Genomic DNA, 27847 nt, shown 5'->3' with positions numbered 1-27847 from the left:
ACTGAATAGGACTTTCTTGGGAATCTCTGAGATAAAAGACAAAAAATCATAACCCCCCCCCCCCCCAATTAATGACAAGAATCCAAAGGAGACAATCCTTCAAAAAATTATTTTTCCTATGTATACAGGAGAGTATAAGGGAGGGAACAGAATATGAACACATGAATGTTTGTGGTATCACATAAGAAAAATTGCTATTTAAATTTTTAAAAAAACTTCTAAGAAGATGCTATATTAGCAATTATGAAATCGTCCGTTATGAGACTGAGTATGACTGAAATCTCATATCTATTACTTTTTGCTGTGAAGAATCAAATTCTAGTGTGCCTCAGAATTATGTGAAGTGTTTTAGCAACGCAGATTTCTGGACCCCCTGAGATTCCAATTAAGGAGATCTGGAGTAGAGTCCAGAAATCTGCATTGTTAACAAGCTGCCCAATGATTCAGAGGCAGAAGAGTTAGGGACCAAATTATAAGCAACACAAGCTAGGCAAGGTCTCTACTGCTCTAGCCTTAAAAAGATATCACATTCAATCCTTAGCAAAAGACCTTACTTTTACCTTAAATTTCTCAGGTAAGGGGAAAAAATGCCCTTTACTTCAGACAGAATTGTGTCGGAGGCAATGAGGATAGCCCCTTATTTGAATAAATCTAGCAACACAACACATAATAGGTGAATGAAAGGTGATGAATGTAAAAACAAATGGATGATTCAATCACTCTCTCAGTCCTGACTTTTGAATCTTGAGAGAAATGATCCTCTAAGAGTTTATAATACTAAAAGTTTACGTGATGATAAAAATTTCTTTTATAACATACCACAAGTCTGTCAACTTTCAAGATTAGGCTGCGATATTGAATTCAGTGTTAAAGATTAAAATCTGATGAAACAGAAAAAAGAGTGAAAGGAGCCAGATATATTTGTCACAGAGGCAAAATGTAAGCTTTAGGCTTGCATCCTGTCACCTTCGTCAACCTAGAAGAAAGAGAACGCCACTAGGTATTTTAGTGAGAGCCCAAGGAGGAATGATGACAAGCTCCAGGGTGCCACGCCCACCCCCCACCCCCAGAACCTTTGAATAGCTAGCAAAATCAGGCAATATTGTCTTCCTCAAAACTTTGAAAACCAGCTAAAGTGTTACAGCAACTGGGTGAGGGTTGAATCAAGAAAACTCAACTTTTTGCATGGTAGGAGTAGCTTGTGGCATGCTTGCAAGTGCCTCCTCTGGCCCCTCCCCTGTCTGGTATTGTGCCAGCCTGCATGGCCATTGTGGGTCTCTGGCCCTGGCTGGAGGGAGCTGAGTAACCCCTCTATGCATATTGGAGCATCTGTATGTCAGTGCCAATCTGTTGGGTGGCAGCCTGAAAGACTGAACCAGGAAACAGGTCTCTGGCTCATCCTCTAAAACCTTGCCCTCGGGGCAGAAGCAGCACGTAGACAGTTAAAGCAGTGTAAGAAACGGTTAATCAAAATGGCCAAGGGAAGGGAGTACCTGCTTTAAGACTTAAAATAGAGCACCCAGGAGGGGGAGAAGGTCTATTTCATAGAGTATAGAAAGGGCATTCTTATTCCTGTAAGTGGGAGAATTCCTAAGGCCATGAGCAACCCAAGCCTAAGACAAGAGGCAGGCTATGAAAAGACAGGGAGTACCCTGTGCTTCATTTTTGCCTCAGGCCAGTCTTCTTGATGGGAGGGCTAAACTCTGAAGTTGAGCAACAGCAAATGCAGAGCCAATTTGCAAAGACTGTGAAGGGTGTTTTTTACATTGGCTTGTTTATTTGAAATCTCTGACATATCACTAGCTAGATAAAATCTTAAGGAACAAAGTGCTCAAGGACTAAATCCAAGAATTAACATTTTAAAATATAAAAATGTATAACGTGTAACACTATACATTACAAGACAAACAAAGAAAAAGAAATGATGGACCATATAAAGAAACAAAATAAAAATCCATCAATGAAGAAAATCGGACTTGGATATACAGGATAAACATTTTTTTAAAAAAATGATCCTCAATATGCTTAAGGAGATAAAGAAAAATGCATAGAAAGAACTAAAGGATATCAGAAAACAGTGAATGAACAATATGAGAATCTTAATAAAGAGACAGAAATTTTAAAAAAGAATAAAAATAGAAAAACTGATGTTGAAGACCACAATAACTGAAGTGAAAAATTCCCTAGAAAGCTGCAACAGCAGTTTGGAGCTGGCAGAAGAAAGAATCATTGAACTCAAAGACAAGACAATTGAAATAATTCAGGCTGGGAACAGAAAGAAAAAAGAATTTTAAAAAATAAACAGAGCCTGAGACATGGGATACCATCACACATATCAATATATGCATTATGGGGGTCCCAGAAGGAGAAAGAGAGAAAGGAACAGAAGGAATATTCAAAGAAATAATGGCAGAAAACTTCCCAAATTTAATGAAAGCCACATTCAAGAATCCCAATGAACCTGAAACAGGATAAACTTGAGGAGAACCACACCCAGACACATAGTAGTCAGACTGTTGCAAGCCAAGGACACAGAGTTCTGATAGTTGCAAGAGAAAAGAAAAAAAAAAAAAAAAGGTATAAGACTATAAAGCCTAAATAGCAAAATAGCAGAAGAAAGTCCTACATTATCAGTAGATACTTTAAATACAGTGGATTAAACCCTCCAGCCAAAATTGGCAAAATGGATAAAAACATGACACAAATACATGCTACTACAAGAGACTCACCTTAAATTCAAAGACACAATGTGGTAGAAAATGAAAAACTAGAAAATTATACCTTACAATTACTAACCAAAAAAAAGACCTGGGGTAGCTCTACTAATATCAGATAAAATAAATAGTAAGTAAAAAACTCTTAGAAGAGGCAGTGAAGGACACTGTACACTGATAAAGGGGTCAATTCAACAAGAAGACAAAGTATTATATATGCACCTAAAGGCCAGGGTCCCCAAATATTAGGTTGGTGGAAAAGGAATTGCAGTTTTGGACTGTGAATTTAAAATCATTATAACTAGGCTCAAATACATCTTTATTAATCAAAATAGGCACCATTACAATCCACACATTTTTGCCAGTGAGAAATGTCTGTTTATTCCTGTAGCATAAAAGTCCATGCTTCTGGATTCAAACTCTTGGAGAGCATTTTCTGCATCCTGCTGGTTGTGGAAGCATATCCCCTGCAAAAAGTTGTTGACATGTTTGAAGAAGTGGTAGTCAATTGGGGAGAGGTCAGGTGAATATGACGGATGAGGCGAAACTTCATAGCCCAATTCGTTCAACTTTTGAAGCACTGGTTGTGCGACATGCGGTTGGGCATTGTCTTGGAGAAAAATTGGGCCCTCTCTGTTGACCAGTACCAGCTACAGGCATTGCAGTTTTCAGTGCATCTCATCAGTTGCTGAGCATACTTCTCAGATGTAATGGCTTCGCCGGGATTCAGAAAGCTGTCATGGATCAGATCGGCAGCAGACCACCATACAGCAACCAGGACCTTTTTTTGGTGCAAGTTTGGCTTTGGGAAGAGCTTCTCAGCCCAACTACTGAGCTGGTAGTCACTGGTTGTCTTATAAAATCCACTCTTCGTCACACTTCACAGTCTGATTGAGAAATGGTTCGTTATTGTTGCATAGAATAAGAGAAGACACATCAAAATGTCAATTTTTAAAATTTTTGATCAGCTCATGAGGCACCCACTTTTCACCTTTCCAATTTGCTTCAAATGCCAAATGACCATAGAATTGTCAACGTTGAGTTCTTCAGCAACTTCTCATGTAGTTATAAGAGGATCAGCTTCGATGATTGCCCTCAACTGGTCGTTGTCAACTTCTGCTGGCTGGCCACTGTGCTCCTCATCTCCAAGGCTCTCGTCTCTTTTGAAAAACTTCTTGAACCACCACTACACTGCACGTTCATTAGCAGTTCCTGGGCCGAATGCGTTGTTGATGTTGCAAGTAGTCGCTGCTATTTTACAACCCATTTTGAACTCAAATAAGAAAATCACTCGAATTTGCTTTTTGTCTAACATCATTTCCATAGTCTAAAATAAATATAAAATAAATAACAAGTAATAAGTCATTAGGAAAAAACAAAAAGCGAGAAATGTACATTTTAATGATGTATACCATAACCATATTTATGTAAAAATGTATTCCAATATCAGATAGGAAATTTCAACAATGCAAAACTGTAATTACTTTTGCACCAACCTAATAGATGAAGCAAATTTTGTTTGGGATTGTGTTGGGTAGATTTAGGCATTCAACACAATCTCAAACAAAATTCCCACAACCTCTAGAATAGTGTCTTCACCAGATGATGCTAGGATAACTGGATATCTATATGTAAAAGAATGTAGGTGGGGCTCTACCTTACACTTTATAATAAAAGAGTAACTCAAAATGGATCAGAGACCTATATATAAGAACCAAAACTATAAAACTCTCCCAGAAGAAGACATAGGGAAGCATCTTCAAATTCATGTGATAGGCAATGGTTTCTTAGAGTGTACACCAAAAGCCTGAGCAACAAGAGAAAAAATAGTAAATGGGACCTCATTAAAATAAAAAACTTTTGTGCATTAAGGCCCATCATCATGAAAGTATAAGTCCAACCAACAGAATGGGAAAAAATATATAAGAAATCCTACAACTCAGCAACAAAAAGACATATGACCTAATTAAAACATGGGCAAAAGATTTTATTGAATAAACATTTCTGCAAAGAAGATATACAAATGGCCAAAAAGCTCAGGAAAAGACTCAACATCATTGGCTATTAGGGAAATGCAAATAAAAACTACAGTGAGATACCATTTCATACCTGTTAAAGTGGCTATTATTTAAAATAATAATAAGCATTAGGGAGAAAATAGAGAAATAGGAAACTCATTCACTGTTGATAGAAATGTAAAATGGCATAGCCACCGTAGAAAACAGTTCTTGTAAGCATAGAATTACCACATGACCTGGCAGTCCTACTTCTGGTTATATGCCCCAAAGAATTGAAAGAGGGCACCTGAGAAGGTATTTGTATATCAGTGTTCCTAGCAGCATTATTCACAATAGCTAAAAGATGGAAGCAACCCAAGTGCCCATCAACTTATGAATGGATAAACAAAATGTGGTTTATAAATACAACTGAACATCATTCAGCCACAGGAATGAAGTTCGGATACTTGCAAAAACATGGATGAACCTATGACATTATGTTGAGTGAAATAAGCCAGACACAAAAGGATATTGTATGATCCAATATAAATTCATAGAACCAGAAACTAGAATACAGCTTAACAAGGGCTGAAAGTAGTGTTAGGGAATGGGGAGTTTGGGGAGTTAATGCTTAACTGGTGCAGAATTTCTGGGTGGGGGTGATAGAAGAATTTGGTAACAGATGGTGGTAAAGTAGCACAACATTGTGAATGTAATTAATACCAGTGAATTACATATTTGAATGTGGTTAAAAGGGGAAATTTTAGGTTGTATATATGTTACTAGAATAAAATTTTTAAAAAAATACCATAGGACTGTACAACACAGGCAGTGAACGGACTATGGTTAATAGTACAACTTTAACAATAGTCTTTCATCACTTGTATGTAACAAAGGTACCACACTAATGCAAAGTGTTAATAACAGGAGGGGTATATGAAATCGCTGTATTTTCTGTAAAACTACAACTTTGCTAATGTAAAATCAGAAAAACCAGAAAACAAAAAACCAACCTGATGGAACAAAACTCATTTTTAATACTTTGTACAAGTGGGGAAGCTGTGAAATGAACACATGTGTAAGAGAGCCTAAGAAGGGACGTTCCTTCCTAAAAAAGTTCATTTCGAAAGGCATTAAACATTTCCCGCACACCTCATTTTCCTTTGACTTTCACTGGCTATTTGCATTTCAATACTGTATACTGTACTGAAGCGGTTTGGGTTGATGAGGAGGGGGAGCTATTAGGGCAAGAGTACTCTCACCCTGCTGTCTGAAAGGCTTAGTAAAGTGTCAGACACATGAATGCACACAGTGGAAGTTGATTTCATCACAGAAACGTGTTTTGCTCACTTCCTATTCGCCTCGCTGGTGAGGGAAGGAGCCCCACTCTGGGGTTATGGGGACGACTGAACATGACACCCGACACTGGGCAGAAGAGATTGACAGCAGTTTATCAGCCACATATGCTGTGTGGGGATTGGCCTTGGGAGTGGAGTGAACCAGCAGGGGTGGTGTGAGGCAGGCTTTGTAGTAACAAGAGCATGCAGTGACCCCTGGTTCCTGTGGGAAAATGTGATTGGCTTTATTGGAATAATTCCATGGGCTGGCAGGAAACTAAAACTGCTACAAGGACGGTGCCTGGTCTCCTGATAAGGAGCTTTGTTTAGCTGGAGAACCTTACCTGCAGGAGCAGAGAACGGGGAGGGGAACTGGAAGTCGGGCCATTCATGCCTTCCTGGTTTTACCAGATGTCAAGGAAGCACATAGTATGGAGTCACTGTATTTTATTATTTTATTTTATTTTAATTAGAGAAGTTATAGATTAACAGAAAAATCACGTGTAAAATAGAGAGTTCCCATATACCACCCAATTATGAGTCTTAAATTTTAAGTCTTATACCAGAGTGTGTGTTTCTTTATTAAGTTTTGTTCTTTTTTTTTTTCCTCTAGCTAAGGAGTGTGATACAGTAAGTCTGAGCTGCCCATCACATTTTGATGTGCAACATCAGGTAAGAAGGATAATTTCAACTATATATTTATCCCTAGGTACATGCTAATCTAACTAGAATATTTTAGGAATTACCTTATAGAACTTTAGAAATAAAGAATGAAGAGCAAGGTTTCTGAATAATAAAAGAAATTTGGGATTGAGCTTTATGCATCCCAGTAGTAGAGCATATCTATACAACTTCTGTTACTTTGAATAACTGCGATAACTTTAGTCCATTCTTTGAAATAAATATTTATCTACATGCCAAGAACAATCAATGCTAGGGAGTTAAAAGCAGTTACTTTCTTTCATATGTTATTGGTAGGCTATGGATGAGAAAAAATTTTTATGCCACATCAAACCTGGAGAGTTTAATAACATTTTTTCTAGAACTTTTACTTTTTCCAGATATCAGAAGGCAAGCTTTAATATAATTATTTTTATGTCTGTTTCTGAAGATCAAATATGTTTATTGTGTTCTGCTTATAAAAGAATGTTTATTATTTTAGAATTCATATAGCACAGAAAAGTACAAAGAAAACATTGAAAATTGCCTGTCCTTCCACTCTGCCTTTTGCTGTTCTTCCTTCCAGAGGTTCCCTCAAGTTGCGGTGTGCTTTAGCTACTTGTGGCACTGTCCAGTTCACGTCTTTTCACTCACTCAAAGCTCATTAGCAAAACTGTATAATATCTCACATCTGCTAAACTCTATTTAGAACATTAAATGTCTCAAAAAGCATGTCTTGCCCCAAGATATGCTGGTTTGGTCCTGCTCTTTCTGTAACAGCAAGTTAATTTTTAACAGGTCAGATTCAAAGTTTTGTTTAGCCTTAAAAACATCAGTCTGTAATAAAGCTTTGTTGTTGGGTAATCAAAACACCATTGTAATAAAGCAGAAGTTATGCATTAGTTGATAAAATGTAAAATTTTAATTATAGAGCACAGTTCTCTTGGAAATTATTAGCAATGTTTATTTAATCCATAAAAGGATCTTTGATCATTGGCTGTGAATATCACATTCTTAATTTTTAGTTCTGATACTCCATATTTTCCTTGGAATGACAATCTAATGATTGAATTCTGCACTGAAACAATTTAAACAATTTTAGTAAACCTAACATAAAAATTTTTCCTTTCCCACTTTCCCTAACTTGTTTAACCAAGTTTTGCTCCTCACATTTTTTGTGGCATGATATAAATTCCCTTGAAGTTAAAGAATACTACATTGTTTAGTTTGCTTTTAGAGATTTTCCAAAATCACTTAAGATTCTGAACAAAAATGTTAGGACACTGTTCAGCATTTTTTCCCATTTGAGGGTTATAGTTTTGACTTTAACAAATAAAGACTAAAAGATGAAAATATGTTTATCAACTAAAAATAAAAGGAAAAATCATCTTGGGGTTGTTGTTTTTTAAGTTCTGTTTTAAAAACAGAAAGTCTTATTCTCCTATTAAAAAGTTGGACTAAAGCTGGCTACTTCAGTTGGTTGTTCTTTTGTATAATCTATAGGATTTGTTTTAACTGCTAAAAAGAATCTTTGAAACCATCTTGGCAGTTAGAACAAAGAAAACTCGCTGGAGAAAAATGTTTAAAAAAAACCCAACAACCCACACTGTATTTTTATAGTTCAGACATTAAAAGCATGCTTGAAATATGTTCTTTAAAATACTTAATATCTACCTTTTTAGTGAGCCTTAGAATTTAAAAACAAAGTCTACTTCTACCAGACCTTAATTGTAGATGCCTCTGTTTGAATGATGCAAAAGAAAAACATTGCTGGTGTCCTTGTGTCAAAAATTAAACTCTAACATCTCAGACAAAAATTTCATGAAGAACCCTTTACTTTTATTCATTTAAAAGTCAACGCTCCACCTGTTAGGGATATTCATCCATTCTTTTATCAAGTATTTATTTGGTTACCTGGACTATAGCAGCACTCTCTTAGATCCTGGGACTACAGTGGTGAATGAACCGAGCTTATAGTCAACTTGAGGGTTTAAAACCTCCGGGCAGAAAAGTGAGTAGGAATGTTTATATATGCTGCAAGAGTACAGGCTCCATAGACGTGTAAGCTAAGAAAATCCCCCTCTCAGAGAATCTCAGTACATGTGCAGAAAGAGAAAAAAAGAGAACAGATGTCTGAGTCTATTCAACAGGTAAACAAAGCCCTTTGAATGGAGAAAGACTCGTTTCTCCCACGCCTGGCCGTACCTTCAAAAGCCCTCTCTATCCAACATCTCCTCTACACGCTACTTTGCTACAAATGCTGCTCTGACAGAAGCCTTGAGGTCCAGGAGGGAAGTATGGGCTTGATTTCCCAAGCCCCGGCGAGTTCCCACAAGACTCAGACTGGGGAATAATGGATAAAAACAGTTATCAAAAGGTTCAGGGCCATGTCAGTTGGTCCTACTTTGGAGTTTGTGTTCCTGAGTGTGATGGAGTTGGACTCAGATATAACCTTTCTACACATGCCTCTTCTGTCACTTTTACTGGACCTGTGGTTGGCGTTTGGGTTGGTGTATACTCAGGAGACCTGAATCTCTCAACTGTCCATGTGATAGCCAGGCCCTGGGCCTCAGCAGTCTTGCAGCTCCTACCCTCTGGTTTCTTGGACTTACCCTGGCCAGCTGACAGGGAGGTGAAGAGGGTCAACCGCCACACCAGGGAGCCAAGAGTGCCTACAGCTGCAAGCAGGTGAATTGCATCCATCAACCATGTGGAATCTAAGCCCCCTCTTGATGTAGAGGGGACTGGACATAACTATCCCAGGGTCCACAGGATGGAGGAAAAGAGTACAGATTAGAGTAGACTTACTGGTGTTCTGCTGGGGAACTATTGGATTAGTAAGGGAAGAAATTGTAGTAGTGATGTGGAGAGGGTGGCCACGGTGGCTGCTGATGGTCGGGAAAGGGAAGAAGAGAGAGGATGTGGGGGCATTTTCAGGATTTGGAGTTGTCCTGGGTGGTGATGCAGGGATGGATGCTGGACGTTGTGTGTCCTGTCGTGGCCCACTGGGTGGACTGGGGGAGTGTGGGCTACAATGTGGACCACTGTCCATGTGGGGCAGCGGTGCTCCAGAATGTATTTGCCGGGTGCAGTGGATGTGCCACAATGATGGAAGAGGTTGCTGATGTGGGAGGGGTGGCATGGGTGGGGTGGGGGGTATACGGGAACCTCATATTTTTTGAATGTAACATTTAAAAGAAAATACAGAAGAAAAAAAAAAGGAAAGGTTATCCTCCAGAGGCTCATCCAGGGGATGGCCAGGAAGGAAGCGAGGAAGCTATTGCAATAATCCAGGAATGGAATCCAATGGCCTGAATTCGGGCTGCCACAGGGAGACTGAGCAGGGAAGATGCGATGCAAAAGCATTTGAAAACAAAATGCAACAGGAGACAATACCATCACCACATTTCAAAAGCACTATCGAAGTGTTTGGTCACTGGCAGGACATGTGACAGAAGAGGAGGGAAGGGTAGAAGACTTGCTTCAAAGAATCCCACCTGGTGACCAGACACGTGGTGGGACTGCTGGCAAAAGCAGGGAAATGGCTTAGCTGGTTTATCCGGGCAATGGAAAAAGCAGACTCAGTCTGAGATGAACAGAAATTGGAGACTCCTGGTTGGTGGATTATCTAATACCATCGTTTTTCCACTGCCCTCAAAATATGACATAACCATTTTGTATATGTGTGGGCTACCACCTACATCTGAGTGTAAGCTTGGCAACAAGGAGGAAAGAGAAATAAGTAGTGACCTTTGTCAGTGGTAAAAGGTCAGGGGGAGGAGTGGAGGAGGAAGAAAGTTAAACTGATGATTAGTGAGTTTTTAAAATATTTTTATGACTCATATTCGTCTGATCTTGATAAATGTGTACAGCCTGGGAAGCAGACTTGGCCCAGTGGTTAGGGCGTCCGCCTACCACATGGGAGGTCCGCGGTTCAAACCCCGGGCCTCCTTGACCCGTGTGGAGCTGGCCCATGAGCAGTGCTGATGCGTGCAAGGAGTGCCCTGCCACGCAGGGGTGTCCCCCGCGTAGGGGAACCCCATGCGCAAGGAGTGCGCCCTGTAAGGAGAGCCACCCAGTGCAAAAGAAAGTGCAGCCTGCCCAGGAATGGCGCCGCACACACGGAGAGCTGACACAGCAAGATGACACAACAAAAAGAAACACAGATTCCCGTGCCATTGACAACAACAGAAGTGGACAAAGAAGAACACGCAGCAAGTGGACACAGAGAACAGACAACTGGGAGGGGAAGGGGAGAGAAATTTTAAAAAAACAAAACAAAACAATTTGTACAGCCTTACCACCTCCAGTTCAAAGAGATGGAGAAAAGTTAAGGATCTGCATGTGCCCCTGAAGAGTCAAGCCAGGGATCCAGCTCCACTGGCTCCAGGCTCCAGCTCTCGCTACCTCTGTGCCTTTCACTCTTCTCGGCAGATTCCCCCCTCAAAGAGAGATCCTTGAGCGTTTGTGTCCACTCAACCAGTACCCACGGCGTGCCTGCAGGGTTGGCGATGCTAAGTGTCTGCGTCAGCTGCCGGAGGGAGAAAAGACCGGACTCCTTGTTGATGTTTGCAGGATGTGACGCATTTTGAAGGGAATTCTTAATATGAGAATCAAGCTTCCTTTCATGCTAGTGAGCAACGCGCCCTCTCACTGCTCCCAGCAGCCACACAGAGACCCAGCTGCCTTGGGCCCTGTGACCCAGGCTTGAGAGTCACGGGCATTTACTTCGTCTCCATCGGCTTTTTTTTTTTTCTTTGTAATAAAATGGGTAGGATACAACAAAATGAAAACACGAGTCAAAGTGCTGTTCATGAAATGGGAGTGTTTGGGGAGAGCTTTTGTTTCAATTGCACATTTTTAAACACATACACTTATGTAGTGTAACGGTACATGTTTTCCTTTCTGTAGGGTGTGGTAAGAAAAATTTGAGGGAAGCTGATTTGGCCCAGTGGTTAGGGCGTCCGTCTACCACATGGGAGGTCCATGGTTCAAACCCCGGGCCTCCTTGACCCGTGTGGAGCTGGCCCACGCGCAGTGCTGATATGTGCAAGGAGTGCCCCACTCAGGGGTGTCTGCCGCGTAGGGGAGCCCCACGTGCAAGGAGTGCGCCCCGTAAGGAGAGCCGCCCAGCACGAAAGAAGAAGACGCAGCAAATAAAAAAGAAAAAGAAAATGTTTGAGAACCCTTAAATTAGACTGAGCTCTTCAGAGGCGGAGAGCGTGTCCTGGTCCTCTTGGTGCCCCCAGAGTCTTGCATTTCTAAACACTTGAGAGTAGGTTCCATACATTTTTTTACCTCTTAATCCTTCTTTACCAGTTAATATTCCATTTCCTCTTCAGCTAGAAGGATATTCACTATGTAAACACATTAAGTATAATTATCAAGTTCAAAAAGTTTGACATTGATATAAACATACATTTTTTCACTTGCCCCAGTAATATCCTTTTGGGTACTTTCTCTTCCATTATTAGATCCAGTCCAGGATTATATATTGCATTTAATTGTCATTATCTCTTTAGTCTCTCCTTTTCACTCGTCGTGGTAACTTAAACGCAACATAAACTTTCCCATCTCAGCCACACGTAAGCATACAATTCAGTGGCACTGCTCAGACTCACTATGTCGTACACCATCGCCATGATCCAATACCAACTTTTCCATCTCCCCAGACAGGGACCCCAACCCCACCATGCATCAACTCCCTATACCTCTTGCCCAACCACTGGTAACCTCAACTTTCTGTCTCTATGAATTTGCATATTCTAGTTATTTCTTGTCTGTCCTCTTGTGTCTGGCTTATTTCACTCAACATGATGTCTTCAAGATTCGTCCATATTGTTGCAGGTATCTGGACTTCATTCCTTTTTATGGCTGAGTAATATTCCACTGTATGTACCACATTTTGCTTATCCCTTCATCTGCTGATCAACACTGGGATTGCTTACGTCTTTTTGGCTATTCTGTATAATGCTACTTATGAACATTGGTGTACAATTACCTCGCCAAATCCCTGCTTTCTATTCTTTGGGTATATATCTAGAAGTGGGATTGTGGGTCATATGGTAATGCTATATTTAAATTTTTAAGAAACTGCCACACTATTTTCTACAGTGGTTGCACCATTTTACATCCTTACCAACAATGTACAAGGAAGGGTTTACTCTTTCTCTACATCCTCACCAGCACTTATTATTTTTTATTTTTAGTAATAGCCATTTAGTGAGTATGAAATGGTACCTCATTGTGGTTTTAATATGCATTGTCCTAATGGCTAGTGATGTTGAACAATTTTTCATATGCTTATTGACCATTTGTATATTTTCTTTGGATAAATGTCTGTTCAAGTCCTTGGCCTATTTTTAAATTGGGTTATTCTTTTTGTTGAGTTGTAAGATTTCTTTATATAGTCTGGATATTAAACCTTTATCAGATGTATGGTTTCCAAATATCTTCTCCCAATCTGTAGGTTCTCTTTGCACTTTCTTGATACTATCCTTTGATGGAAGTTTTAAATTTTGGTGAAATCTAATTTATTTTTTTATTTTGTTGCTTGTACTTTGGTGCAAAGTCTAAGAATCCATTCTCATGAATATTTACCTCTCTGTTTCTCCTAAGGGATTTATAGTTTTAACTCTTAAATTTACGTTGTTGATCCATTTTGAGTTAATTTTTGCATATGGTGTGAAGTAGGAGCCCACATTCATTCTTTTGTGTCTGGGTATCCAGTTTTCCCAGCACCATTTGTCAAAGAGATTATTCTTGATTGGTCTTGACATCCTTGTCAAAAATCAGTTGAGGAGTACATGTAGCTCAAGTGGTTGAGCACCTGCTTTCCATGTACAAAGCCTTGGGCTCAATCCCTGGTACTTCCTAAAAAAAAAAAAAATCAGTTGGTCATTGATGTGTGAGCTAATTTCTGAACTTTCAGTTCTATTCCTTTGGTCCATGTACCTGTTCTTCTGCCAGTACCACACTGTTTGGAGTACTGTAGCTTTGTAATGAGTTTTAAAATCAGGAAGCGTGTGTCCTCCAACTAGTTTTTCCTTTTTTAAAACAGTTTTGGCTATTCAGGGACCCTTGCTCTTCCATATGAATTTGAGGATTAGTTGTTTTTGTGTTTGTGTGTTTTTTTCAAAGGTGGCCATTGGAATTTTGATTGATTCTGCATTGAATCTGTAAATCACTTGGTGTAGTATTGATATCAATGGTATTAGGTCATCTAATCCATGAGTGTGGTACATGTTCCCATTTATTAATATTTAGATCTCCTTTCATTTCTTTCAGCAATATTTATAGTTTACCATGTTCAAGTCCTTATAGGCTTGGTAATATTTATTCTAAATGTGTTATTATTTTAGTTCCTATTGTAAATGGAATTGTTTTCTTGATTTCCTTTTCTGATTGGCCATTGTTGATATATAGAAATACTACAGATTTTTGTGTTTTGATCTTTTACCCTGCCACTTTGCTAAATTCAATTATTAGCTCTAATAGCTTTCTTGTAGATTCTTCAGGATTTTCTATATATAAAAGTATATCATCTGAGAATAGAAATAATTTTGCATCTTTCTTTTCAGCTTAACTACCCATCTTTTTCTTGCCTAATTGCTCTGGCTAGATTTTCCAGTACTGTGTTGAATAGCAGTGGTGAAAGTAGGTATCACTGTCTTATTCCTGGTCTTAGGGGGAAAGCTTTCAGTCTTTCACCATTGAGTATGGTGTTAGTTTGTGGATTGTTTTTTAATGTGTCCTTTATCATATTGAGAAAGTTCCCATCTATTCTTAGTTTTCTGAGTATTTATATCACTGGATTTTGCCAAATGCCTTTTCTGTGTAAATTGAGAAGATCGTATATGTTTTTTTCCTCCTTCATTCCATTAGTGTGTGTATTTCATTGATTGATTCTCACATGTTGAACCACCCTTGCATTCTTGTGATAAATCCTACTTGGGCATGGTGTATAATCCTTTTAATGTGCTGCTGGTTTCAATTTATTAGTATTTTGTTCAGGGTTTTACCATTTATATTCATAAGGTATTTTGGTTTGTAATTTTCTTTTCTTTTTATATCTTTATCTGTCTTTCCTGTTCAGGTGATGCTGGCTTCATAGAATGAGTTAGGAAATATTCCCTCCTCATAAATCTTTTGGAAAAGTTTGAGAAGATTTGGCATTCACTTTCCTTTGAATGTTTGGTAAAATTCACTCATGAAGCCATCTGGTCCAGGACTTTTCTTTGTTCAGAAGTCTTTGTTGTTGTTGTTTTTACTCTTTATTGGTCTGTTTAAATAGTCCATTTCTTCTTCAGTTTAGGTAATTTGTATGTTTCTTGAGAGTTTTCCATTTCATCTAGGTAACATTTATTTGTGTACAATTGTTTATAGTATCTTTTTTATTTCTCTAAGGTTGGTAGTAATGTCTCCTCTTTCATTTCTGATTTTCTATTTGTGCCCTCTCTTTTTTTGTCAGTATAGCTAAAAATTTGATGATTTTATTGATCTTTTCAAAGAACCAACATTCAGTTTCATTGACACTCTATATTGTTTTCTATTCTCTATTTCATTTCTCTTTGCTCTAATCTTTATGATTTCCTTCCTTCTGTTCACTTTGGATTTACTTTGCTCTTCTTTTTGTACTTCCTTTAGGTATGAGATTAGATTTCTAATTTAAGATCTTTCCTCTTTTTTAAGGTAAGCTTTTACAGCTATACCTTTTCCTCAGAGCACTGCTTTGGCTACGTCCCACAAGTTTTTGGTATTTTGTGTTTTCGTTTTCATTTGTCACAATGTATTTCCTAATTTCCCCTGTGTTTTTGTCTTTGATGGATTGGTTAAGAGTATTGTTTAATTTCACATATTTGTGAATTTTCCAGTTCTCCCTCTCTTTTTTATTTCTAGCTCAGTTCCACTGTGGTTGGAGAAGAAACTTTGTATGATTCAGTCTTTTTAAATGTATTGAGTCTTGTTTCATGAACTCTTAATAATATATGGTCTATCCTAGAGAATGAGCACATGCATTTGAGCAGAATGCGTACTTTGCTGCTATTATATGAGGTGTTCTGTTTGTTCAAGACCTCTATATCCTTACTGATCTTCTGTCTATACTTTCCATCCATTTTTTTTAAAGATTTATTTTTTATTTATTTCTCTCCCCTTCCCCACCCCCAGTTGTCTGTTCTCCATGTCCATTCGCTGTGTGTTCTTCTGTGACCACTTCTATCCTGTTTATCAGCGGCACCAGGAATTAGTGTTTCTTTTTGTTGCATCATCTTGTTGTGTCAGCTCTGTGTGTGTGTAGCACCATTCTTGGGCAGGCTGCATTTTCTTTCACACTGGGCTGCTCTCCTTACGGGGCACATCTTGCGCGTGGGGCTCCCCTACGTGGGGGACACCCCCATGTGGCACAACACTCCTTGCACGCATCAGCACTGTGCATGGGCCAGCTCCACATGGGTCAAGGAGGCCTGGGGTTTGAACTGTGGACCTCCCATGTGGTAGGTGGACACTCTATTCATTGGGCCAAGTCTGCTTCCCTTCATTCATTATTGAAAATAGTATATTGAAATCTCCTACTATTAATGTAGAGCCATCTATTTCTCCCTTCAAATCCATCAATGTTTGCTTCATATATTTTAGAGCTCTCTTGTTAAGTGCTTATCTTTATAGTCATTTCTTGATGAATTGATCATTTTTATCAATTATGATATCATTTTCTCTCTTTTACAGTTTTTTACTTCAAGTCTATTTTGTATGACATTAGCATAGCCACCCTCTACTTTTGGTTACTGTTTGCATGGCATTTTTTTTCCGTCCTTTCCTTCCAACTTAATTGTGTCTTTGAATTTAAGGTGAATCTCTTGTAAACAGCATATAGTTGGGCCATGCTTTTTTTTTTTCCATCCAGTCTCTGCCTTTTGACTGGAGAGTTTAATCCATGTACATTTAAAGTAACTAAATGAGTATTGCAGGACTTCAGAAATTTTATTGTTTGGTTTTGTCTACGTCTGATGCTTTTTTAATCCCTCAATTCTTCCATTCCTGGCTTCTTTTGTACTTAGTTGATCTTTTTGGAATGAACCCTTTGTAACCCCTTCTCATTACCTCCTATGTATATTTTTCCACATAGTTTCTTTGTGGTTTCCTGGGGCTTAAATTTAACATCCTAAATCTATAACAATCTTATCTGACTTGATAACAACTTAACTTCAATAGCAGATATTCCAATACTTCTTTGTCCCCCTACCTCTATTTTGTGCTTGTCACAAATTGCATCTTTATACACTGTGTGTCAAAAACACATTCTTTATGCATTTCCACTTTAGATTTTATAAGAAATAGAAAGTGGAGTTGTAAACCAAAATACAACAGTGCTGCATTCCCCCTATTGTTACCTTTAACAGAGATATTTATTTCCTCCCTTTCTACTTTAGAATTCCCTTTAGTATTTCTTGTAGTGCTAGTCTAGAGGTAATTTGACCTACTCCCTTGCTTTTCTTTATCTGGCAATGTCTTAAATACTCCCTAGTTTTTAAAAGAGCTTTTCCAAATGTAGAGTTTTTGACTGGCATATTTTCCTTTTAGCACTTTAAATATGTCATCCCACTGCCTTCTTGCATCCATGGTTTTTAATGAGAAATTGGGACTTAATCTTATGGGGGTTCCCTTGTACATGATGCATTGCTTCTCTCTTGGAGTTTTCAAGATTCTCTCTTTATCTTTGGCATTTGGCATTTGGCATTTTGGTTATAATGTGACTCTGTGTGGGTCTCTGAGTTTATCCTTTTTGGGGTTTGTTGAGCTTCCTAGATGCATATATTTATATCTTTCATTAAATTTGGGCTGTTTTCAGCCATTATTTCTTTGAGTATTCTTTCTGCCCCTCTCTTTTTTCTGCTTCCAGAACTCCCATGTGTGTATTTTGGTACACTGATAGTGCCCCACAGGTTTCTTAGACTCTGTTCACTTTTCTTCATTCTTATTTCTTTCAGTTCTTGATGGTATAATTTCAGTTGCCTTATCTCCAAGTTCGTTGATTCTTCTGTCAGCTCCAATCATATAATGAACCACTCTAGGGAATTTTTTATTTCAGTTACTGTGGTCTTCAACTTCAGTATTTCTTTTTAGCTCCTTTTTATGGTTTCTCTTTATTAACATTCTCTTTTTGTTCATCTATCATTTTCCTGATTTCCTCTAGTTCTTTGTCTGGATTTTCCTTGATCTCTTTGAGCATATTTATGACAATATTTTAGAAGTCTTTGGTATGTCCAAAGTCCAGTATTCCTTGTTGATGCTTTTTTTTTTTTAAGATTTTTTAAAATTTCCCCTCCCCCTTTGCCACCTGCACTCACTATATGTTCTCTGTGTCCATTCGCTGCATGTTCTTCTGTGTCTGCTTGTCTTCCCTTCTCGTCTTCTCCTTTAGGAGGCACTAGGAACTGATCCTGGGTCCTCCAATGTTGGAGGAAGACACTTACTTAAGTCACCTCAGCTCCCTGGTCTGCTGCATCTCTCACTGTCTCTCTTCTGCATCTCCCTTTGTTGCATCATCTTGCTGCACCAGCTCATCTCTCCCATGGCCCAGGCCTTCAGCTCTCTGTAGCATAGGCTGTCAGCTCTCAGTGGTGCGGGCTAGCTTGCCTTCACCAGGAGGCCCTGGAAATTGAACCTGGGCCTCCTGTATAGTAGGTGGGGACCCAATCACTTAAGCCACTTCCCTTTCTAATGCTCTTTTTACTCCTTTGCATGAATCAACATTTCCTGTTTGCATGCCTTGTAAAGTTTTAGTACTTTAATGTGCTATTTCTGGCATTTAGTTACTGAGGTGTCTGTTCCTTAAGCTTGTATCCAACTAGTGTTGGATAATAGAGATTTCCTTGAATGCCAGGAGCTAACAAAATGGAGGTGGGGGAGACACCTTTCCCAGTTTTTTCAGGTTAGCCTGTGTGAGTGCTCTCAAAGCTTAGCTGTCCTAGTGATGGGTCTTGTTGAACAGGCTGAAGTGAACACATGAGGCCCTCTGGGTCTTCCCTGGAGCATGTGTCTTGACCTGGGTACATGTGCCTGGCATAGGAATTCCCCTGTGTACGTGGATGCAGTGTCCTCTTTTCCCCTAGGTAATAGTCTTTCTTCCAAGTCCAGGGTGTTATAATGTATGTCTTAAGCTAGTAATCCTTTCCCTAGGCAGCTATGATTTTTTTTTTAAGATTTATTTATTTATTTCTCTTCCCCCCCCTCCCCCCGTTGTCTGTACTCTGTGTCTATTTGCTGCGTCTTGTTTCTTTGTCCGCTTCTGTTGTTGTCAGCAGCATGGGAATCTGTGTATCTTTTTGTCACGCCATCTTGTTGTGTCGGCTCTCTGTGTGGGCGGCACCATTCCTGGACAGGCTGCACGTTTTTTCGCACTGGGCGGCTCTCCTTACGGGGCACACTCCTTGTGCGTGGGGCTCCCTACGTGGGGGACACCCCTGTGACACAGCACTCCTTGTGCGCATCAGCACTGCACGTGGGCCAGCTCCACACGGGTCAAGGAGGTCTGGGGTTTGAACCTCAGACCTCCCATGTGGTAGACGGGTGCCCTAACCACTGGGCCAAGTCCACTTCCCAGCAGCTATGATTTGATTACTTTCTTACAACTGCCTGTAATTTCAACTGCCTGTGAACCTCTTTACATGCTGAGCAAGTTCTGAGCAAGCCTGTGATGAGTGTCCGGTTCAGTCCTTCATGCTGCTACCAGGGCAGATGGGTACAGACTACCTGCATCCTTGTGTGTGCCTTGGGGTTAACCTACTCCCTCCGGAACTGGAACCAGAGACCTGCACTGAGTCTGGGAGGGGATGGGATAGGGCTAGCAAAGTGCCACAAGGTTTTCCTATCATTTTTTAAAAAGATTTATTTATTTGCTTTATTATTTACTTATTTATTTTTAAACATTTACCCCACCCTCCCCTCAATGGTTCTCTCATCTGTCTGCTCATTGCTTGCCTTCCCTCGGAGGCACTGGGAACTGAACCCAGGACCTTCCACATGGGAGACAAGTGCCCAGTGGCCACATCTGCTCCCCGTAGGCTGCAACATCTGCTGGCTTGTGGCATCTGCTCGTTTAGGCATCTGCTTGTTGTGGCAGGTGTAGTGTCTAGTTCATTGCAGCAGGTGCAATGGGTGCATTGTCTGCTCATCTTCTTTAGGAGGCACTGGAACCTGAACCTGGGACCTCCCGTGTGGTAGGTGGGCGCCCAATTGGTTGAGCCACATCCACTTCCTTTCTACCATTTTTAAGTTGCCTTTTCCTTGATTCTGCACTCATCCTGTTACTGTGACCCTTTAACTGTTTTCCAGAACTCTGAGAAAAATGGTTCTGCCCGTTTTTGCTTATTTTTTAAACAGAGCATTGCTCTGCCATCTTGGTGATGTCACTGTATCATGAGCTAATACTTTTTTAGCTCTTAAAATATCATGAAGCACGTAAGTGCCTTCTGAGTGTGTAATGAATAAACAAGACTAACCATGAAAAACTTTTGCAATAGAGAATGTTTCTAATGATAAGTGCTGCAGAGAAAAATAAAGCTGGGGGAGAGAATAGGAAGTGCCAAGACTGGGTGAGAGTTGCAGTTTTTAATAGGGAATCGGGAAACAAACTGCAGTGTGCAAGGTGCCAGAGCAAGTGCTGTATTTTTTAGAAAGTGTTCAAATATGAAAGAAATCAGCAAAAGCCGTAGATGCGGGGGTCGAGAAATTAGGAGGCTTGTGATCCCTCAAGTACCAGCAGCCTTGCCTATTCCATTGTACCAGCAGTGCTGCCTGCAGAGTGGTTTCCAGAGGATGACGAGGCCAGCTTCCTCCCTCCGGAAACCCACAGCTGCGCTGAGCAGGCAAGACACACCCACGGGAAGCAGTCAAGGCTAGCAGGCACATGAGCAGTGGACTGGTTTCCTGGGAGCCCTTCGTGCACCGGCTTGGTCCGCTTACTCCGGGAGAGGAAGAGGCATCGGCTAGCCCAGGCTGCTGGGCTGTCTCTGAGAACAGAAGGCAGGCGAGATCTGGGCACGGCAGTCCAGCCAGACCTCAGGAGCCCTGAGCTACCGGGGCAGCGAGCGCAGGACATCCCAGCATCTTCCCTGCTCCGTCAACTGTCCTGCTGCAGGGAGAGGGTGGTTTTTAAAGCCTCACAGGTGGCTCTGAGGCACCCCACTCCAACCTCCAAAATATAATCGTCATGCAGGAGGGACAAAGCACGGGCCGTGTGCTAAATTCTCCTTTTCCCCGGTCAGGTTGATGTATGAATAACTTTAGTTCACATTCCCATAAATTGTCCCATAAATTCCTAGTGAGATCAGTCACAAACGTGCCTTTCACCCTTCAGTTGCCAAAATCCTTTGCCCACCCCTCCCTTCTCTGTGACTTTCCGATAAGCCATGAGCCTAGCACGTCCCTTCACAGGTAGAAGGTTCTTCAGACATTGGAACTGGTGCGGCGCAGGGAGCCGGCATTCCACGTGCCCGCCGTGTGATCTGGCACAGCAGGCACTGGTGACAGTCCCCAAGGACATAGTAGAAGAAAGCCTGGAAAGCTCCTATTAGTGGTCCAGAGAAAGCGGATTTAAATGTTCTTACTAGAAGTTCTTAATGCCCACCTGCGATCTGCTTAGACCAGTGGTTCCTGACCCTCCCGGCCATTAAAAATCACCCAGAGAACTTTCGGAAAATACTGATGCCTGGGCCTCATCCCCGGATATTCTGGTTTAAGTGATCTGGGGTAAGCGCCAAGCACTGATGTATCTGTAAATGCCCCAGAGCTTTTACTGTGCAGCCAGAGCGAGGAATGCTGGGTTAGACCATGTCTGCATAGGGTAGTGAACCCAGACCTGCTCACAGCATGGAATGAAGTTCATGGGCCCATGCAGCGGCTCCCACGTGCTGCCAGGTGGAGCCTGATTAGTCAGGCTCTTGAAGAATTAGGGCAGCCGGGTGGGTCTGCTCTTGAAGTCAGCCCCCCACTGTCACAGGCAGAGCTGGCCCAGAGGACAAGCCCAGTTGTTGGTGGGGAGGTGAGAAAATATTCTTTGACATTGTGTTTGACCACAGAACCCCCTTTTTCCTTTCTCTTGGGTCTAGTAATCCAAGGAACACATATTTGGGAATGCCAATGGAACATCTTTCCTAAATAAGAGTTTGGGCTATTTTGAATGTGTTCTTCCTCTAACTGAGTATGTTTCTGATACTGATATTTAGAAGACCTACAGGCATTAGAGGTGGGAGGTGATGTATCATTTGGTCCACCTTTCTCTTTTTGCAGATATGAAAACTTTTATTTTTTTTCTTTTCAGAAGCAATTGACTTATCACATGCATTATCTTGGGCCTCCTTACTGTGCCGCGTTATCTTGGTATCTGGTGCTCAGTAGGCGTTTTGTAGTGGAATGGATGTGTGCATACATAAATCATAGTACCCAAGCTGGGGTGTGCAGTTTAGTCTGTGTCAGAAAAGATACCCCCGATTGTTTCCGTTCTCCTCTGAGAATACCGGAAGTTTTCCCCCTACGTCAACTCTTCTGAATAAACTTGCTGTCTCGTTCATGCTTAGATGTCTTCCTCTGCAGGCTTTTTGGTTCTGCGTCCCACCTGGGATGTGGGTACGTGTGTTCACTCATCCTTGGCCAAGTCACAGAGCCTCACCCGTGGCCAGGGTGTGTTGGAGAATGTTAAATGTGCCTGAAAGCTAGGAATACAAACATCCTTCTAGTGAGTGATTACTTTTTCGTAATAAATGTAATGTGCTTAATGAAAAATATTAGGCAAGTATTATTTCCTCTTTTATTCCTTTGCACAGGAGTAACAACTTCTTGTATTGTCATCACACTGTGGATAAAACTTAATGTCTTCCTTTCTTCCCTTCATATGATATCATAAGCATTTTGTATTAAGGAGTTAACCTGAGCTAATCAAAACAATAATAATGATAGTTAACATTTTTAAAGCCAAGTGCTGTTTCAAGCACTTTTTAAATGTAATGTTCAAAACAACCCTCTGTGGGACATACTATTATTATGCCCGTTTTATAGATGCAGAAATCATGGCACTGGGAGGTTAAATGGTTTGTTCAAGGTCATACAGCTACTGAGTCGAAGCCATCTTTGGAACCATCAGGAAGTCTGACTCCAGAACCCGTGCTTGTCGATTCTCTGCAGCCTCGCCACGGCCCCAGGTCCAGCTTTGTGTGTCGCTTAGCAGTTCACCTCACCTCTCTCAGTCAGTTTCCTCCTCTGTAAAATGGGAGTACTAATACCAGTCTCCTAGCACTCCATAAATATTGGGTTATTATTATATGTAAAAACAATGGGCACCGTACAGGACTTAAATCTTACATCCAGTTCAAAGCTTCTCTCCTCACCTCCTTCTCAGGTGCAATCTGGAATTTCGAGGCCCAGAAGATGGGCACATAGCCCTGGTTCTGACCCTCTCCACACACCAGCCCCCAGCTCACCTTACTGCTCTATAGGCTTGGGATTGGGGTAGGGAAGGGGTGCCTGGAGTGGAAGCTGAAGTCCTGACTCGGTGCTGGTGTTGCCTGATCAGCCCTGCCTTCTGTGGGACAGAGTTCAAAACCCCAGAGCACTTTCTTGGACACTGGGAGGTTGTCCGACGGAGGTTTCTCAGGTCCAGCCCCTCAGCCCCTACAAATGAGAATCCAGCACTGCACAGTTACCTGATGTAGACAATGCAGGCCCCAGCCAAATTTTCACATCTGCCCCGACTGCCAACGCCAGCTCCTCCTCGCCCAGTGGTTCATCACGCACCTCTTACCTGCGCAGGTAGACGTCTTGGGCAGGCTCCTTTCAAGATGGCTCTAGACAACATGACCCATGAAAAACACGTGTCCTTGTTCCATCCTCAAGGGCAGCGCCAAGCAGCACCCACCTCACCCACACAGGTGAGGGTCTCCCAGAGGCAGAGGGCTGGGCCTGTGGCTATCGACAGCTGGTCTCCCTGTGCAGGTAGCTGCCCCCCCACAAGTGGTGAACTTGCAGCCCCCACACTTGGCCAGAGAGAGCCCCTTTCCACCTCACGGGGAGAAGGGAGACAGCACCAGTTCTCGTTTCTACCGACTCCTTCACAGAAGCCTCTCCTGTATAAGCTGAGGATGGGGGGCCAGGGCCATGCCACCCCTTGTGGGCCCCTTGGCTGGTCCTGGGGCTTTCGCCAGGCTCCCTCTCTGTAAAATGTATATACACCATGGGCCTCAGCCTCCGTCTCAGTCAAGACACTCACGACCCTGGGAAGAGCGCCCTCTCGCACCTGTTACAGTCGAAGCCACAGTTACTTAATGGTGTCCCATTATTGGATTTTGAGACTATCAAATATTTTGCTGTCTGAATACTGCTGTGGTGAGCATCCAAGGGTCCGTCTCTTCCTCCCTGCCCTCCCGCTGCTTTGCTATATATTTCTTTAGCCTGTATTTAGAGACCAGACCTAATAAGTCAGAGTGCTAGTTTGCTCTTCCGCTAAGCAAGCTGTAAGAGTGCAGGGGACATTCTTAGAGATGAATTTCACAAATTAAAAACAAACACACACCAAAGATGCTCTTTTAGCTGTTAAAAGCCTAGCAACAACTAATTGATTTCTCTGAACTTAAATCTTTTAAAAACAAAGTGCCTCCTTATGTTATCCAGAGTGAACGGGAGAGGGGGCAGGGGGTACACACGCATGCACACACACAGCTCTGAAGCCGTGGAACCCCAAGCTTGCTGGAAGTTTGAGAGTATTATAGAAGTACAGTATGGTGGCTGAGATTAAAGTTTCTAGTCTGCTGTAAGCCAGAAAACTCTCATAGTTAATGACTGATATTAAAGTAGCAGTTTAAGAAATTATGACTAATTTTGCGTCTTGTTTATTCTCCAAAGCAACACAAGTCTTCCCTTTCGAAGGACGCGTGTTTGTACACAGGTGTGACTCTCACCTGTGGCTCTGCCCTCTCACGCACCCTCTCTCTTCCCGATTCCTGGGCCCCCCCTCCCCCTTGGCATCCCTGCCCACGCTGCCCCTCAGGCAGGGACCCGCCCCTGTCAGCTGGGCCCTCTCTCCTGAGCTGGGGTGGCCAGTGCTTTTCGGAGGAGAGGCTTGGCACTGCTCATCCCGGCAATTTAGGAAGCGGGCGGGCCAGGCATCCAGGTTGCAGCTTGTCATCTTTCGATCTGAGTGGGGCCCGTGGAAGCTTGTTCAGTTCTTTGCTTTACGGAGTTGGGAACCTGTGGCCCGGCAGGTGAATCTGCTTCAAGCCAGATGGTTGATGACTGGCTGCTTCATCCAGTGCCTCCCGGTCCCCAGAGATGCGTGGCATTTCTGAGTGGGTGGCAAGAAGGGGTTCCCCTTCCTGCTGGACCTCTTGCCTTGCCTAAACCTAGGGAGAATCTAGGCTTTTCCACCGTTCTGGCAGCACAGCGTGGGCAGAAGCTACTGGCACAAAACCGGCACCTGGAGGGATTGCTCCTCTTTAAATCACACTGAGAGGTGGTTGGCCAAGTCCCACCCAACAGTGTCTTGGCTCAGCAGAGGATCGGGCCCCCCACACTTTCTGCAAAGCCCAGGTAATGACGTGCATTCTCCTAACAGGGAATGGACCCGACCACCCCTTGCGGAGGTCATATCTTATGTGAGTCAATCCCACAGGCCCCTGCCTGCTCTTCTTGATGCACAACGATCCTTTCAGGTGCCAACAAGATCCGTGTAATAGATTGGTGAGTGTTTCTAGTTTTTTTCCTCTCAGGGAAAGCCAGATAGTTCTGGCTTTGAAAAATAAATACTTAGTGGTGTCCAACGTTACCCTTGGCATGAGGTCTAGAGAATGAGGAACCAGAGCTACGGGGTAAAACCAGACGAACAGGCCTCTCCCTCAATCGTGTACTTGATAGTTTTAGTTCTGATGAGGGCACTCACTTCCGCCTCCCGGCCACATTCTATCTGTCCACACGGGCTGTTCTTTCTGGAAACAGGCCCGCAGAGGGTCTTCGATACAGACCCATCTGGTCATTCGGGGAGGGGGCACGGCATTTCAGAGGTCTGGGTTCACTGGCATGGAAACCAGCTGTGCTGTCCTTTCTTGGCCTTGCTCCTCACTGCCCAGCTTTGTCTGGGCTCTTGCTTCCTTTGTCCACTTTCTCATCAGTCTCCAGAGCTGACCATCATACCTCTAGAAAGGTGATCAAGGCGCTGCAAGAACCACTGGAAAGTGAAACCCGCATGCCTGATACCAGGTGAACTTTGTCAGGGCCTTTGAAAGTCATCAATGCTTGGTTTTGGATACCCTCCACAGTTTCCCCCAGATACTGACCTGCTCCTGTCTCCCATGGGTACTTAACTTCCCCAAGTTGCATCCACCTGCTTTTAGGTGAACTTGGTAATCTGCTCTTCCAGTGACCACCCTTCCCACTAAGCTTGCCCACCCACAGGCGTGACGTGTCGCCGCTTGGGACAAACCCCTCCCCGCTCCAGGTCCCGGGCTCTGAAGATCCCCTCGCCAACCACAGTCCCTTTCTTTTCTCTCTTTTTCTTTCTTCCTGCCCTCGGCAAGGTCTCCCTCTCGCCAGTCTCCACTCGTCTTTTCATCAGGACGTGCTCATCCCTGCAGGCTCCCTTCCCAGGCCCAGCGCAGTCGCTCCTGCCCTTGAGCCCCAGCCGGGGATCTCCTCTGGCCCCACGCCCTGGTCAGCTATTCCAGTGAGGTTCCTGCTTATTTTTTGTGGAACCTGCCTTGCCAAACCCTCGGCTTGGGTAAACCAGGAAAAATAATGAAATGTAAACAAGTGTTTCCACTACAGATTCATGGCACCCCACCTCAGGCATTATTTCCAGGCCTTGAATATACCTTCTTCTTATTTATATTTTTAAAATTTTTTTATTTTTAGGAGCTACCAGGGATTAAACCCGGGACCTTGTACATGGGAAGTCGGTGCTCAAACCACTGAGCTACACCCACTCCCCACCTTTTTTTTTAATAAGGAAGTTTTACAGAAATGAAGTTTTAAAAGAAAAATCATAATACTCCAAATTGATGTATATGACTTTGCCTTATTCCTTTTTTTTTTTAGATTTATTTATTTCTCTCCCCTCCCTCCATTGTCTGCTCTCTGTGTCCGTTCACTATGTGTTCTTCTGTGTCTGCTTGTCTTCTCTTTAGGTGGCACTGGGAACCGATCCTGGGACCTTCCGGAATGGGAGAGAGGTGCTCAATCTCTTGCACCACGTTAGCTCCCTTGTGTGCTGCGTCTCTTATGGTCTCTCTCTGTCTCTTTTTGTTGCATCATCTTGCTGCTTCAGCTGTCCACATGGGCCAGCACTTATTCTTCTTTTGAACCAATTTCGAATGAAATATTTGCAGTAAAATACACCAAACGGCAGAAATGCCTGCTTTCTAGCAAGCAGTCAGTAGTTATTTCCCTAAGAACAGTTTAAGAGAAGTTTGTTGATTATTAAATTGGACAGATGTTTATTTTATGACCTCTAATTTTTTTTTTAAATTTAATGGCTTCTCATCATTATTCTGTGTTCCTGTTACTGTAATGTCTTTTTCCCAAGCCAGCTAGAATTTCACTTAAATTTTAGACTGGTATAGGTGTCAGAGAACAACCACTCACACACAGTTGAGAGTGTGAATTGATACAACTTTTTGGAAAATTAACAGCTACTATTACTCCCTGATCCAGAAATCCCACTTTAAGGACTCAACCCTGTAGAAGTAATAGAAGAGTATAAGATATTTATTGTGGTGTTTGAAATAGAGAAGAGCTGCAGATAATTTACATGCCTACTAGTGGTAATTGGTTGAATAAATTATGGTATAGCAACACTATGTAATATGACAATGTTATTTAAAGAAATAAAAAAGATAGGTGACCTTAAAAGATATCCATGATATATTGTTAAACAAATACAGCAAGTTGTAGGCCAATATGTTGCATTTCAGCTAAAACATATATATGTTATGAGAATGGCTGTAACTAAGAATGTGCCCAGACTGTAACCAATAGTTACCTCTAAGGAGTTTGATGGGATTAAAGTGAAGGATTTTCACTTTTCTTTTTAAATAGTATCATTTTGAGTAATGTCTACTTTTTTGTGACTTTTCAGCATTTTTTCAAGTGGAAAAAA

General features: G+C 41.9%; 1 protein-coding gene across 2 annotated transcripts in view; it reads left to right on the top strand.

The window, feature by feature from the left end:
• The window catches only part of EDARADD (EDAR associated via death domain), a 77031-nt gene that overhangs the window by 25351 nt on the left and 23833 nt on the right, over positions 1–27847 (top strand). For both annotated transcript variants that reach the window (XM_004473132.4, XM_058309499.1), the window contains exon 4: positions 6662–6720. In XM_004473132.4, coding sequence (XP_004473189.1) covers positions 6662–6720 — 59 coding nt within the window. The remainder of the gene's footprint in view (positions 1–6661; positions 6721–27847) is intronic.

Source organism: Dasypus novemcinctus, chromosome 13 (assembly GCF_030445035.2).
Source record: "Dasypus novemcinctus isolate mDasNov1 chromosome 13, mDasNov1.1.hap2, whole genome shotgun sequence".
Lineage (NCBI taxonomy): Eukaryota > Metazoa > Chordata > Mammalia > Cingulata > Dasypodidae > Dasypus > Dasypus novemcinctus.
Note: the sequence above shows the minus strand (reverse complement) of the source record. Positions and strands in the feature narration are given on the sequence as shown.